The following is a 17,508-nucleotide window of genomic DNA, read 5'->3' on the forward strand; positions in this document are numbered from 1 at the left end:
ATTATTCTTGCGTTCACATTTATTTCACTTATTTTATTTTTATTCAGGCGGTTTTGTAAAGTTGTCAGTGTGTTTCAATTTTGGATCACTGTCTTACGTTTTTGTGTCCTTAGTAACTTTTTTTGTAAAAATGTTTCTTGATAATTAAGAAATAAATAATACCATAAAAATCTAGTTTCGTAAAGATTCTTGTAATTTTATTTTCAGTTTGTCATTTTGTAGATATACTGAATGAAAAAATGTAATTTTTGTCCTGACACAATAATTCCACCTTTCATCTTACTTTGGACTTATTAAAAGGACTTATAGAACTTAAGTAGCACAAGAGAAACTTGTGGAAACCATCAAATATGTTTAGATGTGCATTGAGTTATCTATCTATGTGTTGGGGTAGGCAGATATTTTCTTAACAAGCCTGGTCCTTTTTACATGCGGGTCACATCAAAAGACGACACCCACCTTTCGCAAAATGCTAGCGGATAGCGAAATCAAACACGGATGCACTATAATCTTTTAGATTTGTAACACATTATCAATGGCCATGCTTGATTATTTTAGTAATCCTGCTCTTCCATTGGGCCAGAATGAGCCCATGTTGGCGCTCAAAGAAGGTAGGTGTTATATAATATTTTGTTTTTCCTTTATCTGCTCACACGTAAACCCACACTCGATCAAGGATAGAAACTTTGATAATTACTGTAAATCACTGCTTAAAATCACCTTTACACTTACTCAAACATAACAAAATACACATATGATACACGGGATGCTATTAAAAAGAAAAACACATTCCAGCGGCGATTTACACTGACACACAAAGCAATTTGAAGTATTTGAAGGATTATAAATGTCAAAAATAAATAATAATAATAAGAAGAAGAAGCCTTAACAGGATTGCCATCGAGCCATACTGCATTAAAGGTCTTGGTAAGAAAAAAATCAATGACATAAAAAACCAATTTTTGACAACTTAAACATGGACATCGTCAGCTCAAACTTAAAATTCTAACTTCAGTTGGAGGCTGAGTGAGTTGGAGCTAACTTAGAGACATCTAAGTTTTATCATTCTTCTTCTTTTATTCATACATTCAACACAGAGTTAATATTTACTATTCCCAATAAAATGGGAACTGTGTAAGTAAACCCCATCGTGTGAAGCCTCAGTTTGAAGAATTATGTTTTTAATGAAGACGTAATAAGTACGTGTTGAATTTAATACATCACACATCGTACACAAAGTTTTCTCACTCAGTTTAAAGGACGTTATTTTTAAATGATTATTATGTACAACCACTAAAATAGTAGATCGTACAGATTAAAAATTAGTTTTAAAGTAGTTTCCAAGGGTTTGATTCCTTACTACTCATAAATACGGCTTCTCAGCAAATATATTCCAAGATCCGGCCCTTCTTTGTATTGTACATATGTAGTAAAGTTGCGGAAAGACATAGTCGTGTTTGTAATTTTCCGTTGTGATTGTCGATAATAATTTTCCTTATATAGGTGTCACAAACATATCGCCTTGACTTTATCCTGGTATGTTTTCATTCCAATAACTGTTAGCTCATTGTCGATCGTTGTACCTCCCAGTCGACAAAGCCTTACATAAAACTTTAACCAATAATATACCATTGTTTGTAACATCATTAATACTCGCACAAGGTGTGACGAGGCATATACGTTTGATTTTCCAATGCCGGCCGAAAAAGTTGAGATAAAATAAAATATTTTTGTTTGTATTTTTTTAATGAATATTTAGTATAAATTAAAAAAAAAACATATGTTCAGTTTTAATGTAGCTGTAGAAAAGGTTGCCTCAGTATACATTTTTAGTTTGGCTACACATCACCTTCCTCTGAGTGCAATTGTCTACCAGATGACACAATGACAATATCTCTTTACCTAGAGTATACTATACTTTGTAGTTTACGTGTCCCTGATGTCGAAACGATGTAAGGAACATGGCTCCAGGAGTAAAGTATGTGACATCAGATTTCAGAAGCAGCACTGAGAGGAAGGTGAACTGGTACCAAAATTAACATTCACGTTGAATCAACCTTTCGCACCATAGAAAGCTCAGTTGCTCCACCGTGCTTTTGGATCCTGTTTAAAAAATCGAATCGTGCACTAAATTGTGTACCTGATGAGACAACGAGAATACCTCTTCACCTCTGTTACATTGTATTTTGTAGTCCAGGTGTCTCTGATGACGAAACGATGTAAAGAGTTTATTTTAAACATTTAGTCGCCGACTTTTTTAATCTCTTCAGACAAACACGACTTCAGATTCCAGGAGTTAAGTCTGTGACTATGTCAGATTTCAGATACTGAACTAAAAGGAAGATGAAATGGAGCCAAACTCAACATAAACGCTTTAATACATTAAATATTGTACATATATAGACACATATACATTTTTTATTATTATTTTTCTCTCACCCCATATCTTTTTCCATAACTAACTCATTAAAAAGTGTGCAAAAGTCTCTAGTTAACCGTTGGGGGAATGATCAAGCTTTGCAAAATCAAACGTGTATACTGTTTTGTGGGTACTTTGTATTTACGAAAGAGATACAACCACACTTAATATTTCAAAACTATTGTGGAAGGTAGCTAAGGAAAGGGATTAGTTACAAATACATTTATGGTTTTAAACATTACGAATGGGAACAGGATATTAGTATATAGTCATAATGAAGGGGAAAAACAAAACTTAACAAAACAGTTATAAGTTGCATAACATTTTTACATACAAAACAAAATGTGGCTCATGAGCCACCCTGGTTCCCAGTCACGTTGCTCGGTGATGGTGAATTATCCATAGGCCCCCAGCTTGGCGCAGTCTTTATCACGTTGTAGAAGGCCTCCCCTGGACACTCGGTGTTACGCACTTGTCGGTGACCTATCAGCTTGTAGTTTGCTGATATGAAATGGTTGTCGATCCCAAATTTTATCAGAGCTGAGCCCAAAATCAGCATACGTGGTGAAGGTATTTCCTCTGTGAAACACGCAACAGATAAAAGTGGGTGACTAATGAAATTTGTCGCTATTGTTCTATTATGGACGCCAATAGAGGCCTAATCGTCGCTTATTCAATGCATACGAAGTATACAAGTAAAATCTGTAGTAAACAATTATTTTCCTTTTATTTTAGACTAAATAATGTAAGTACAGCCTCTTATTACTATTTTATGAAACAAATAAGTATAAAATCCTAACTTTTGAGAGAAACATTTAGTAAAGTATATACTAGGTAGTGTTGTCAAAAGATATAGTATTTCAATGAAATTTAAATTGTTATAATAAATCAAATTAAGTGATATTTTTTTAATGTACAGCCTTATTACTTAAAGATATCGTAACTTATAAAATAATAGTTGGTTTGGAGAATTATAGATTATTCCGATTATATAGAAAAAAACCTGAAATAAACATCCCTGTAAGTAGGCAGAGAATGTTACACACTTTTCTTGTCCTTTATATCTATTTAATGGCCCATAAATGAAACTTTGATTGCAATTATAAGACACAAAAGGCTGATTAAGAATCACGAATCAGGAATAAAAAAGCAGTAAAATCAGTTTTATGGTAAGTGCTGTGTTCTCATTATAGTTTATTAGTTTCATCTTAAGTCAAACATTGAATTTCATCTTTCCAGTTTGACCTTTTTTACCTGTATAATGCTAGTGTTGTACGACTTTTAACATATTGTGTACAAAAGTATGTACACAATATGTACATACTTACTTCTAACCACCGCATCACGTCCTTTAATGAGTTATGCGTAATAAGATCTGTGTTGGACCGGTTATTGTAATACATGAATGAACAATCTTGTTTTGATAAAATTAAATTCCAATTGAATTGTATTTTGGTTAGCGCAGGATATATTCAAGCACTAGGTCAAGGCGCAGATGAGTGAACAAGGTTTGTAGAACGAGGAACAAGACTTATAACAAATAGAACATGAAAAATTGAATAAAATTTTGAGGAAATTTTCTGCGTTTTCACATGGAAAATTTGATCTGGCTTGATAAAAATATTATAAAACTGTATCAACGCCTGATCTATTTTAATGCGTCCCTGATGCCTCTAGCTTATTCTTTCAAAGATCGGTTTCATGTTTAGAAATTTGATGGAAAATATCAAACTTAATTAGGTTTTAAAATAGTTGCTTTTATCGTGGTTCATCAAAGTTGATAGTGTCATTAAATACTTGATTAAGTTTAAGTCACATACCCAAAATATCTCATAGCCTAGTCAAACTATAATAACCTTCGGCATTGTTATGAGATTCTGTTAGGTGATCCTAATTTTAAATCTTATTTATTACAAACATTTTAATTAGTGCTTTTGCTGATGATTTGAATTTCCATTCACATAAAAACATGCAATACGTCAATTAATTGATTTAAAGCTCAAGAGAAACTGGTATACTTAAAACCAGATGATGATCAGTATGAATAAATATGATTCCTAAGATTCTATCATGCAGGTAAAGATTCCATAGTAAATCATCCATATTCGCTTGAGTTTCACGATATTCAGCGTTCTGGTAATGTTGTTACTGTCCTATGAGAATCATTTGTAGACTGATTTGAATAACTGAGAGTTTTGTTATTTCACAAAGATATACCAAAAGAAAAGCATATTACAAAATGTACATTTTAAAATTTAATTTAATTCAAGGAAATTCAATTCCTTACAACTACACTGCAGTTATAATTTACTGAAAAGTTATTTTTGTACTAACTTATTTCAAGCTGCAATATAAAATTGCTTTTTTCGCTCATTGAAAAAAATAGCTAAAATGGTTTTGATTATTGTATTCATCTTAATATGAAAATTTAGTGGTAAAAAAGAAAACAGTATTATTATACACGTGCAATTATTATTATTTTACTGGCACACATTAAATTTAATACGACGCATGTTCACTATTATAACTCAAAGTTGTTTACCTCTGTAATCTCCTATGAAGCAAATGCCGATGCTGTTGTTGTTGAACCCTTTAGCGTGGGCTCCTACGGTCTGCCAACCACGGCCCATAAACAAGTACTCGTCTCCAACCAGAAAGCTGAAACAAAACATGGTGAATTCATGTGTCGATTTTCGGAGTTTTAATGTGTCTGTGGCTGAAACTACTGAGGTCTAAGACCACCATCCAATCTTTACTTTCTAATAATCATTATTAGTGTGAATGAATGGTGAAATATTACTGAAGTGATTCTATATATGTTTTGCAATATATCATTCAGAGAATTTTTTATGTTAGGTATAAAAATGGCCTGAAAAAATCTGTTATAAGAGAAATAGATTATTCGTACAAATTCATAATACACCAATACCTCATATAGAAAGTAACAACGACGATATTTAAAGACATGATAGGACAACCAAATAGCAAATAAAGCAAATAATAAAACATGACATAATTAGTTTCCGATTATCAACTATTTTTTCAAATCTCAAAAACGGATATTCTAAATGAGTATTACACGCACCAGTTCTAAAAAGTTTTCTTGAACTAATCTATATTAAATAAATGTATAATCAAGACGGGGTTAAATTCAAGACTACTATCTGTACAATCACTCAGTTTCTTAATATGATAGTATATATATTCAGATTTTGAACAATTTGCACTACGAGAAATTCATGAGGATTGGAAATTGTACTCTTCTCGTATAAGCTACAGCTATACGAGAAGTACCTGTGTACGATGTACTGTGTGTATTCTGGAAGTGTATATGTGGTCCTCTAATGTTTCTTTTTGTACTGAGGTGGATTTTATTGGATACTTCTAACAAAGCTTACACAACGGTTTTGGCACTACGTATTTTTATATTGATTGTACTTCAAATAAAACTGTGGAAACTGTAACTTAATATAATGCAATGTACAGCACAAAGGATCGCACTTATTTCACTCAATAATAACAAATTATGTGTTTTGCCTTAAATATTAACCTCGTGTGTGTGTGTGTTTTTTTTTTTTTTTTTTTTTTTTTTTTTTTGTATATTTAAACAATAGTTATTAATGATGTTTTGATTTTATAACTTATTAGCTTTCAATCAATATTTTATACAGAAAAACTATTTATGGAATATCAAGAATATACATTAGAAAAAGGGGGATGAAGAGAAAACATAACTCACTATTGAGATTACTGAGATTACCAACTAAGATATACTAACATATTCAAACTAATGTTCCATACTTATATGCGATATCATCCCAGCCACGATCATTCATGTGAAAGTTTTGAATTTCTACCAAAGCCTTTTTGCAGTCTTCCAAAGAGTGGCATGCCGGGGGACTGTACGTATGATGGATTATGACGAGAGGAACAGGCGTAGTGAGGTCCTGGCGTTTCTTGGGTAAGCGAGCTCCCCACTCTTCTCGAGATACTATCGGAGGACATGACGGTTCTGGAACAGTGGAACACAGCATGTAGTTATAACAGATAGTTCCAGGGGACGTTCTTGTGTCTAGGACTTCCTACAGGACGATTCTTGGGTAAGCGAGCTCCCCACTCTTCTCGAGATACTATCGGAGGACATGACGGTTCTGGAACAGTGGAACACAGCATGTAGTTATAACAGATAGTTCCAGGGGACGTTTTTGGGTCTAGGACTTCCTACAGGACGATTCTCGGGTAAGCGAGCTCCCCACTCTTCTCGAGACACTATCGGAGGACTTGACGGTTCTGGAACAGTGTTACACAGTATTCAGTTATAACAGATAGTTCCAGAGAACTAATTCCTTAAGTTCTATTGGTCTTGGAAGTGGATTACAAAGCCAAGGTTGATTATTCTTTGGTGTTAAATAGTTTAAATCTTCTGTTCAATGGATACTGATTATTGTGCCTAGGGCTTTTAAGGTAGGATTTGCATTGTACCATAGAAATAAACGTAATCATCAATTATTACATATTTACATATTTCTTTGTGACTGGCTGAAGAACCTTTGAATCTTTAGAACACAAGGATGGGATACCGGTAGTTACAATGTATATTTAACCTAAGATGAGAGCTTGAATGAGGTTATAATTTCCTGTACCGTTGGTGATGGCCAATAAGCGCGAGGAATTCCCATCATATTCACTTACTTTGCACATAAAGTAGTTTAGAAGTACATTAATTTGTTGAACATATATTAATAACACTAAAATATTGAAAGTTCCACAGGATATTGCCCTATCCCTCTTTACGTCTTATTCTACCTGTCCCCATTTGCCAATGGCCTGTGTGAAGATCTTATCGAACGCAATAAGAGAGAGAGTCGGTTCAGTAGAATAGATAAAAAGTGCTTCGGTCACATACAGGATTTGAGTCTCTAACTCAAATACAAAGTCCGACGCCTTACACCATGCGACCATCGTCTTCCCTGCTACCAATAATTAGGTCACCCAACCACAACAATTTCTAGCTACAAAAACTTATCGTATACAGAATCTGGGTTCAGAGCCTAAGCATTCAACTTCTTTATTGAACTTCACATGAGATAAAAAACTTGAAATGTACACATTTTACTACTTTTCGGGATACATTGGATTTCACATTCATGGTTTCACTCAAATATATACAATAATATAAGTGTCCAATTAAAGTTGTATAGTTATAAAGAAAATCTCAGGGTTGTGGTGTAAAGAAAAACAAAACACTCGTATACAGCTGTAAGTGTTCGAATGTAGTTGTAAGTCTACACTCTCACTCCCAGTTAAGCTGGCGAAACCGTTGACGACGTAGAGTATCAATAACGCGAGCCTATATTCTACCATCGGAGTCACGAGTCAACCGTTCTCCTCCCCCACTAGTACCTCCACCTCCTCACCGTGACTTGTGACGGTAGGGTTCACGCAATATCTTGTACAAGTACCTTTCCCAATATTTACTGACACTCCGAGCTATTTAGTCATCTGGTAATTAGATACTTAATAATCATTCTTGGAATAGGTTGATAGTTACTCAACTTGCGGCCGACGCAGAACTGTAGGGGGGATGGGGATGGTGGGGGAGGGCGTATCGGAGTGGAGGATTATGGAGAATCCTGTTAAAGGTTCATGATTCCATTAGTCAGTAGGGTGACAACATCATGCCGTGAAGGTGAACATGGAACACCGATTCCCTTCCTCAGGTGCACCTACTCATATATATTTTAGTGTTCCATGTGTATTACTGAGTACGCTATGTTATATTGTAAAAACTAAATCATTCTGTAGAAAATTTCAAACGTAGAAAGTAATATTTGATGCATTTTAAATGTACATTTAAAATTGTCTTAGGATATACCGTTTTTCATTTTAGCTGGTAGGGTAGATAGATAAAGTCAGTAAAGTTGTGTTTTAATGCAATGCTTTGTTTAGTGGGATTAAACTTTAATTTAAATTAAAGTCTTCTACCTTAAAGACTTTGACAAAGGTACATTTTTCTGACGTATATTATATTACGCGAAAAGGAATAGGTAGTCTGGTGTATTGTATGCCAGGTTACTGCTAAAACAACCAAAGTATTTCTTAAAAGTAGCTGAATAACAATTTCAAAGAAAATATTGCATTAGAGAAATTACATAATATAATTTTTTTCTCAGAAATTATATTTAGTTCAACTACAACTATTGATTGAGTATTTAGCGTATATTTCAGAGTATTTTTTAAGATAAGCATTAAATCTAAAAGTGCTACAGTAAAATGTATATATATATATATATATATATAATGTATATAAGAGTCTCCATATACAATAAGATTAATCAGAGTTGCATGTCGATTCAAGTGAACATTAGAGACGACTTGAAACTGCCTGACACATACTGCACGTGCATTCAATTAAATACATTTTAACTAATAAAAAGCCTTTAAACAAAATTATTTTTAAATATATGATAAACAATTTTTTGGCGCGGCGGTTGTTTGTAACGGTTAAATTTCCTTTCTAATATATTAGCTTTTCCACTTACTTAACAAAACTACACCAAACTAAACTTAAAAATCTTGATTAGTATTTTTTGTGGTTAATTTCATCAAGTTTTAATCACTCCGTTGTTTGACTAAACAAACCGCAAATGCAAGATGAAAATAATATTCAACTTAAACAATTACTTTAATATTTTTAGGTGTATCTATTACAGTATTCTCAAAATACCAGGAACATTTTATCATGAATAATACATACAAATTAAAATATGAGCTGTCCCAGTTTAATATGCATATCGCTGTTCAGTTGAAGCAATGAACGATTCTGAGCAACCTTCTATAAATAATGAAATGGTCACAAGATTTTCCTATTATCAATTGTAACAACATTTTTACGAGTAAATGTGATGTTGGTTTTGATAAACTATATTTGTGTAAATATACCGAACCTCATAAAATAGTGTTTTAATGACGAATCACTCCTCTTTGCTAAATGGTATACAGTATATGTTTCTCCAACAATGGTCTCATCTATCAATAATTAATAATTGTTGACAACCGTATATCTGAGAACAATTATGTTCAAGTAGGCCTTCTGTGAGTAGCCAGTAGGTGAACCAAATGTTTAGTATGTGATGAAATGGAACCGTCGCGTGACGGATAGTAGTACAGTACGTGTAGCTGCGGTCTGATTAATATTTGTAAGACTTCAAAGCTCCAGAATCGACTCCACGTTGAGCCAGCTTCTCGACAATTTGTGGTCTAAACAAGCTCCCATGTAAGGCCGCCATTTCACATCTACTGACACTGTCATGCTGAAAATATTGAGTTTAATCACTGTTAAGCAACCATAATAGTAATAAATTACAACAAAGAATGGCGAAAATTATACTCTAAATCTACAAACTTATATTATATTTTTATATGAAAAAAAGTAAACTGCTTAGGCAACTCAAAGAATTGTTTTACATATTGTAACGCTAGGTGCAACAACATATCAATACTAATAAATCATTGCAATTATTTACTGCCAATGCAGGAACCTAAGAAAAGGATGCATGAATATAGATCCCCTAAAAATTTAGAATATTCCTTTTGTCTCTAAGAATACAGCCTCTAGGATAGCTAATTTTATGCCCTCAGGGATGTTCCTTTCTTCTTCTGGACCATATAATTTTTTTGAGAAATATATAACCTTCACTCACTCAATCACCAGCCGCATATCAAAAATCTATCTCAATGATAGAACCCGAGGTTAACAATTTTAAACTATGTGTCACAAGTGCTTTTTATAAAAAACTGTAAATTTTTGAAACTTTTTGATACACCACGGGCTAGAGCAAACAACATACTATCAAAACTACAAAAACTGATAACACCGACAGTTCTTCACCAAATTCGAAGAATCGCGGATCCGCCAGCAGCGGAACTACGGCCACCTTTACGGGATTCCAAACCCACTATATTTACTGATCGGCAGAACCATGGTGTAACGGCTATTAAATCATGCGAGTGCAATATTTAATAAGAACCCGTATGCAAACATTGTCAAATGGTTCATTCATCAATGTCCACCTATTACTCTTTTACATTTGCTATATGACATAGTTTTAATTATGCATTAGTGCTAAAGGGGGTGTAAAGACTTGACAAGTAAGCAATAAATTTATAAAATTACAAAAATTAATATTTTATATGTTTTAAGGTTTAATATTTCCTACTATAGGTGTAATAAATAAGAAACTCATAGTTGTAATCATTATTTCGAAAAACATTAAAAAAATGTAATTAATATTTCGTGTAATATAACATATGGTGCAATATCCGTATTGTAATATTTGAAATTCAATTTAAAGAATTAAGTTAAATATTAATCCCCAGTACGTTTGATTATCAAAATTTTTCAAATAAAAACTAAGTTGTATAACCTTTGGATGGATTCATTTTTCAAAATAAAAATCTCTTGGATCACATACTTGAAAAAGACCACGGATAGCGGAAGTATAGAGATAAAAAATAGATCGATTTCTCCTTTATTCTGTAAACAATAAACAATCAATGACAATGTCTATAAATAATATACAGTTCCTAATAATAATAATGGCATTTCGTGACATTAATTCACTCATTATTTTATAGTGTATAATAATGTTCAAGGACTATGCGTTAGAAGTGAATCCTAATTCAAAAGTTGTACGGTACATTTGAAAATTCTATTAACGTATATAGCCTAATACTTTGCAACAATTTATTGTATATTTATAATCACAAGATAATGTCTGTAGGGTATTTTATACAGATTATGAAATTAATGACAGCGTTAAAAATAATAATATAAGAAAGAAGGTATTATGTTTACTCGTGATGGTGATTTTAGTTTTTGTTTTTGTAAGCCTCTTTTCTCACCTTCCGCTTAGTGTAGGATTTCATAGAGCTGAACTCAACATTTGCATTGAACCATTGAAGAGATGCTTCACCCATTGTTCCCTGTTATAATAGTTCAAGTAAAACGAATACCGCAACACGAATGTTTCTTATCTTATATATACAGGGTGTTTGAAAAGTATGGGTACGGCTTAATATTTTAAAAACCATAGGAGATAACATCTATAAACTTTGCACAGTGTCGTATGGCTATTTAAACTATTTTCCCTTGCTATTACCATGACATGCCAACCATGGGGGGACGGCCCACAGAGGAAAACATGGAAATCTTAAATTGAAGCATGGGTCGAGTGATCCAAATTATAAATTTATAACACAATAAATACCAATGTTTTTTTAGTTTTATTTATTGTGTTATAAATTTATGACATAATTTTCTAATTAAAAAAAGTCAGTGAAAACACATTGGTTAGTAGAGTGAAACGCCGCCTACCGCATCAGAATACGACGATCCAGTCAGAAATGGCAGCGCATAATGTACTTCACAATGTGTACCTAAAACAAGCCGCCATTTCTGATTGGATAAACCTTTTGAGATGCGGTTTGCGGCATTAAACTCTACTAAGTGAGCTCTTTCAAATGAGGTATCACTCGACCCATGCTTCAATTTAAGATTTCCATGTTTTCCTCTGTGGGCCGTCCCCCCATGGTTGGCATGTCATGGTAATAGCAAGGAAAAATAGTTTACATAGCCATATGACACTGTGCAAAGTTTATAGATGTTATCACCTATGGTTTTTAAAATATTAAGCCGTACCCATACTTTTCAAACACCCTGTATATATATATATAGATCCATGATAAATGTATGTATAGAAGTTATAAAGTGACAAATTAAATAATGATTCGCGGTAAACCTCACATGTCACTACTATAAGTCTTTAAATTTCCTACTATCGACAAAGATTTAATGTTCATTAAAGAGCATGCTTTATAGCCAAAAGGGTGTTTTTCCTACCATTCTAAAACAGCTCTGGAGTCCAGTTTTTAAACAATGTGTTGTTCAAGATTCTCCTTATACATCCAAATTCATAATTTTTACTGGATTTCGATTTACTTTTTAAGATGTTGGTAAATTAATGTCGTGTACTATCATACAAACACGTGGTAACCGGTTTGGTCTCAAAATTACTGCAAAAGGTATTGAAGTCAGTGACTTAATTATGGGGGAATGAAAAGGAAATCCCCCTCCCACAAGTGTCCTAAAATAAAGAGAAAAATGTTGTTACAGTAATTTTACTTGTTTGAAATACAGAAGTTATATGTTCTACTGTAAATTAGGCCTATATAATTCATTGTAATTTATATTCCTTCAGTTTTATTCTATGCCTCGGACGTGGTTACTCTACAATCCCCCCCAAAGTCAAGTTCTAGTTACGCCACTGTCTGGTCATTATTCATGATTATGTAGAATATTCATACACAAAACAATATTGTCGAGGTATGACAAGAACCCTCGATGCAAGTTTCAATATTACTCATTTAAGAATCCTACAAATTTTATTTTTAAGTGGATCAAATTAAGTCAAATTCAATGGTATTCCATTAACAAAGATATTCAATACTATTATCCCATTAATAATTTCTTATTGATAGGAGTTTCTCCAACGTAAACATATTTTATAATTTAATTTTCTTCTTTTTAAGAGAGACTCCAATGCACCCTTACACATCACCAATCCTCCCCTTGCTAATGGAAACCGAGTAGAAGAACTCTCATAAAATCATGTGTCCAAAGCATCCCTGAGACCTAAAGATGATTGAGGACAAACATTTGAGAGGATAAAAAACAAAATGAATAAGATAGTATGTCACACAGTTGTAGCACACACGTTGTAATCACGCTCTGTAACAACTCGCTAAAGCTATTTTACAAAATGTTAAATTATGAAACTTGCTATTAAGGTGCATTTAATTACGGGATCGTATTTTTCAGTATAGGGACTGACAAAGGATATCTCATACGAAGGTGTGTTCCGAAATTTATACACCCTACTAACAGTTACCCGTGACTTCGCACACAATTTAATTTGTTTAAACATAGAACCATGAGCATATTCTTTTTAAATGTAATTCCAAACGATCCTGAGTTAAGTGATAGTCACTAAAAAATTTTCCAATCTCTTGGTCCATTTTAGATTTATGATTAAAGATGGGGTTCTGAAGTCGGAGAGAGAGAGACTGTTTTTTATAAATGGCTCTGAAATGTATCGAATTTATCTCCAATATTTTATAGCATTCTACTGAATAGCTTCCAAAGATTTCAGTAAGAATTGAAACATTTCTATAAAGAAAAGTTGATGGAATGTGAATATTTTAGTCTTTTGGAAGCGAATTAAACAACTTAGACGGATTTAAAAACATTCAATTTTGAATGTAACAATTAAACTGAAATATATTGTTTGATAAGTTTGATCATTTAGTTATGTGCCAGGTAGATCATCCATGTTTTAATGAGGGGACAAATGTGTGTGCTGAAAAACATAGCGTATACATAATAAGAAGAGATAGTGTTTAGATGTTACCCATCAGAAAGTGCTCACAACAACTTTTCCTTTCTACCCAGACCCTACACGATCCTCAAAGCTGTCTTCCGGAAAACAAACACTCTTTCAAAACTATAGTTTTAACAAAATTCCCTGAAAATCAAAACATATGTCACTCAAGATTAAAAAATAAAAAATATGCCACCTTAAGGACATCCCTTTAGACAAAACCAATCCAGGAAGAGTAAAAGATGTTGAACTGAGTTTTATGTACAAGAGGTGACATGATCTTTCCTAATTAGAACTAAATTCTCTTTAGGTAAATAACACTTCAAAATTTACCTGTGCAAACTGAAAATTTTGATAAAGGTCCTGGTTATATTTTTACCACAAAAGACGATTTCTGTTCTTTTAAGTTATAAGTTAGTTATAGTTTAACTATTTTTTAAATTTCTGAAAATAAGCTTTAACATTTCATCAGAAACTGTGGGGTTTTATGTTGCAGAATAATATTTGTATCATTTGCATCAAGTGTTATTATCTAGTTGTTAAGTCTGCGTTCTGATTTGAGAAAACTGGGTAGTCTCTTAGTGAAAATTATAAATAAAATGGGATCTATGGGATCTAATACATCCTCTTGAGGAACTCCTGTTTTTAGAACAGAAAGGTTTGAAAGTGTTTTCTCCGTACTTTATTTGCACAAAATGAGAACACCACGGACCTGAAGGTTAACCACATCGAACGCACTGCTCAAATCACAGAGCAACACTAGTACAAGTTAAATATATTCGATGAAGATAATATGCAGTTGGTCACTGAGACTAATTGCTTTGGTAATATTTATCCCTGATGTGAAACCAAAGTTAGCTGAAGAAAATAAATTGTATTTTAGGATATTTTAGTAAAGCGTTATAAAACATTTTTTTATATAAACTTTTGAATTGTTAGTATCAATGATGTGTAAAAATTCAAGCCAGACTTCTAGTGATTCTAGGAAAATTTTAGAGTTTTTCAGATCTGCGGGGTATGCGCCTTGCAATATTGAGTTGTTGAGCAGGACTGTTAGCACTGTAAGAGTTCATATGAACAATCATTTATAAAGTCCATACATTTATTTCAATTTGCTACTTAAAAAAAAACCAAATTAAATAAGCTGTCTCGTCTAATGATATGTTTCAGAAAAAGAAAGGATTTGGAATCCACCGTGTATAGTTGTATGATACGGAATTGTGAGTTAGACTGAGATTGAGTTGATGACTTACTCAAGGTGACAGCAGCATATATGAAGCATTAAAAAGCGTTGCCTTTCCAGAGTATTTTATAAGTTTACGATGATGAGCCTTTGAACGTTTATACTGAGCTTTTGAATAGCTTCGCCATCAAACTTAATTCTAACCCAAGGGTTAAAACTTTATTTAACAATATGGAACTTGGATTAGATGTGAATATGCTGTGAATATTCTGTGAGATAAAGATTTCAGATACAGAGTTTCCCAAATTTTCAGCCTTACAAAATTTCTTAGCCGTTATTTACTGTAAATATTAAACATTCAATTATACTTAAAAGTCACTCATTACTCGCTAATACCCGAGAAGAACAAAACCGAAGAACCTGGCCTTTATGATCGGAGTAACATTTAATAATAAGATGTGATGTAATAACAAACTATTACAATAATTCGTTAAATAATCATCAATACTATAGCCGGCACCGTATTTGGATTTCCGAATAATACATCTTATTGTACTTGATCATAATAATTAGATAGCTCTAAAATTATGAAAGCGAATTATTTTTTAATTAACTAAAGAAAATAATATTATCAAGTTACATAAAATAAATGTTTGTAATGCGTATAGCATAGTCGCACAGCGTATATTTGAACGGGTCATTTTACTTAAAAAATAAATTAATTAAAAAGAAGTAAATAACCTATATTGTTGTTAGTTATAATTTCAGTCTATGAACTGAAAAAAAATCAACCCAAACAATAACTCAGAGCCATTAAATAAATCAAAAGCTTATTCAAAAACGTAATACAAATATTTTACAGTTTATTTTTAGGTAGTGACTGTATTATAAAAAGTGATAGTCCAATTTAATTAAATGGACAGAGAGATTATGAATTCCTACTAATTTTTAATTGGTTGCAGATAAGACATTAGAACATTAAAGTGTTGTTTTGTTTTCCAACCAATAATTTTATTATTGCTACAATATGTAATGTGATTTTGGATTTTAAGCGGTGTGTTATAGATTAGATGCCGATGTTTCATATATATTTCTGTGGTCCTCTTCAGGAATAGGCAACGTTCTGGTTGGAAAACAGGAATCATTATGTTGTACTTTTATTGTACACTTTTGTTTCGTTTAATTAGTTTAGATTGTTAGTATCAATAAAGCTCCATTTACAGAGATAAGGTAATTAGAATTGCCCATAGTGTGGTCATTTTCGTGAAAAGTACTATGACTCAGATTTGAGCCAATTGCTTATATGACAGATTTGAATAGTTAATTGTAGCAATATAGTTTTACTACTTGCTTTAGGGTTTCAATCTGCCCTATCGAGATTAAATGGCAAAGTTTCGTCTACATAAGTTTCGTCTATATTTCGAATATTCTCAAGGGCCTCTGAGGTCAACTCAAACTTCTTGAAAACAAAAAACGGAAAACGGATCTCTCAATTGCAGTTTGGATTTCTTTTACGAGTACATCGCTTTTTTCATCGCTCATTTCCTCGGTTCAGTTTGCTGGTAACCATATATACCAGAGCACCAGCCAGTAGTTAGACATTGTATGTATAACCTCCGTCCATGAAAGAATAGTTATCCACCTAATATGGCAAAATACCCCTTATTGCAAATATACGGTACCAGAAAACGTTGTTAATTTAACCCTCCTTTAATAGCTCAAAGTGACATTTAACCAAATACCGCAGGTATGGTATATTCCTCAACCCAAACAGTAGGTACATAGCTTGATACGCTCATTTAAACGCCCCTTTGGGTGTTAAATAAAAAGTCAATCGAAATATTTGTATAGCATATCTTACGTATTATGGATGGGAATATAATCATCGATTCCCTTCAAGAATCCTAAATTTAAAATAAATGGACATCTTTTAACTACCACGCAGTCTAAAGATGGAAAACACTAAAAATCGGACTTTTGGAATCTGTAGTAGACAAAAATGTATCACGCTACATAGTTTTCCCTGACTCAATTTTCTTTATTTCGTACCAATCTCAACATTACGACCACTTTTCATACAAGAATAAAGTAAAACAAATCTCCAGATAGTTTTCATGGTTATATGGTTTTCACGATAAAATCCGAAATCAAATTTTTTTAAAGAGAGGCCGATCCCCTTTTAAGTATTATTCTGTCCGGTCTCATGGGCCACTGGCCTGTGCGAGGATCTTATCAAACAGAATAAGGTGGAGTGTTGATAGAGTACAAAGTCGATGGTACTGATAAAAAGTACTTCGGTTACAGACAGGATTTCTACCTCAGACACAAATTCCAACGTCTTAAACGTTACCATCAATTGTTTGAAACATAGAGAAATAAGTAGAGATATTCTCCTATATCTCACCCAAACCATACTAAAAAGAGTGGCAGGGCAATAAGCGAATCTATAATTTATTAACTAAATTCAT

At 32.8% G+C, this 17,508-nt stretch overlaps 2 protein-coding genes across 7 annotated transcripts in view; one reads left to right on the forward strand and one right to left on the reverse strand.

Moving 5' to 3' along the window:
• Positions 1 to 2,360: 2,360 nt before the first annotated feature.
• Positions 2,361 to 17,508, reverse strand: part of LOC124369003 (peptidoglycan-recognition protein LB-like) — a 57,301-nt gene continuing 42,153 nt past the window's right edge. For all 5 annotated transcript variants that reach the window (XM_046826607.1, XM_046826605.1, XM_046826609.1 and 2 more), the window contains 3 exons: positions 6,221 to 6,431; positions 4,962 to 5,077; positions 2,361 to 2,998 (listed from right to left, as the gene is read on the reverse strand). In XM_046826607.1, the coding sequence (XP_046682563.1) occupies positions 2,769 to 2,998; positions 4,962 to 5,077; positions 6,221 to 6,431 (557 nt within the window). In that variant the 3' untranslated portion in view covers positions 2,361 to 2,768. The remainder of the gene's footprint in view (positions 2,999 to 4,961; positions 5,078 to 6,220; positions 6,432 to 17,508) is intronic.
• Positions 8,027 to 17,508, forward strand: part of LOC124369002 (glycine receptor subunit alpha-4-like) — a 64,629-nt gene continuing 55,147 nt past the window's right edge. For both annotated transcript variants that reach the window (XM_046826603.1, XM_046826602.1), the window contains exon 1: positions 8,027 to 8,139. The gene's annotated coding sequence lies outside the window, so the exon portion shown is untranslated. The remainder of the gene's footprint in view (positions 8,140 to 17,508) is intronic.

This window comes from Homalodisca vitripennis, chromosome X, assembly GCF_021130785.1.
Source record: "Homalodisca vitripennis isolate AUS2020 chromosome X, UT_GWSS_2.1, whole genome shotgun sequence".
NCBI classification, from domain to species: Eukaryota; Metazoa; Arthropoda; class Insecta; order Hemiptera; family Cicadellidae; genus Homalodisca; species Homalodisca vitripennis.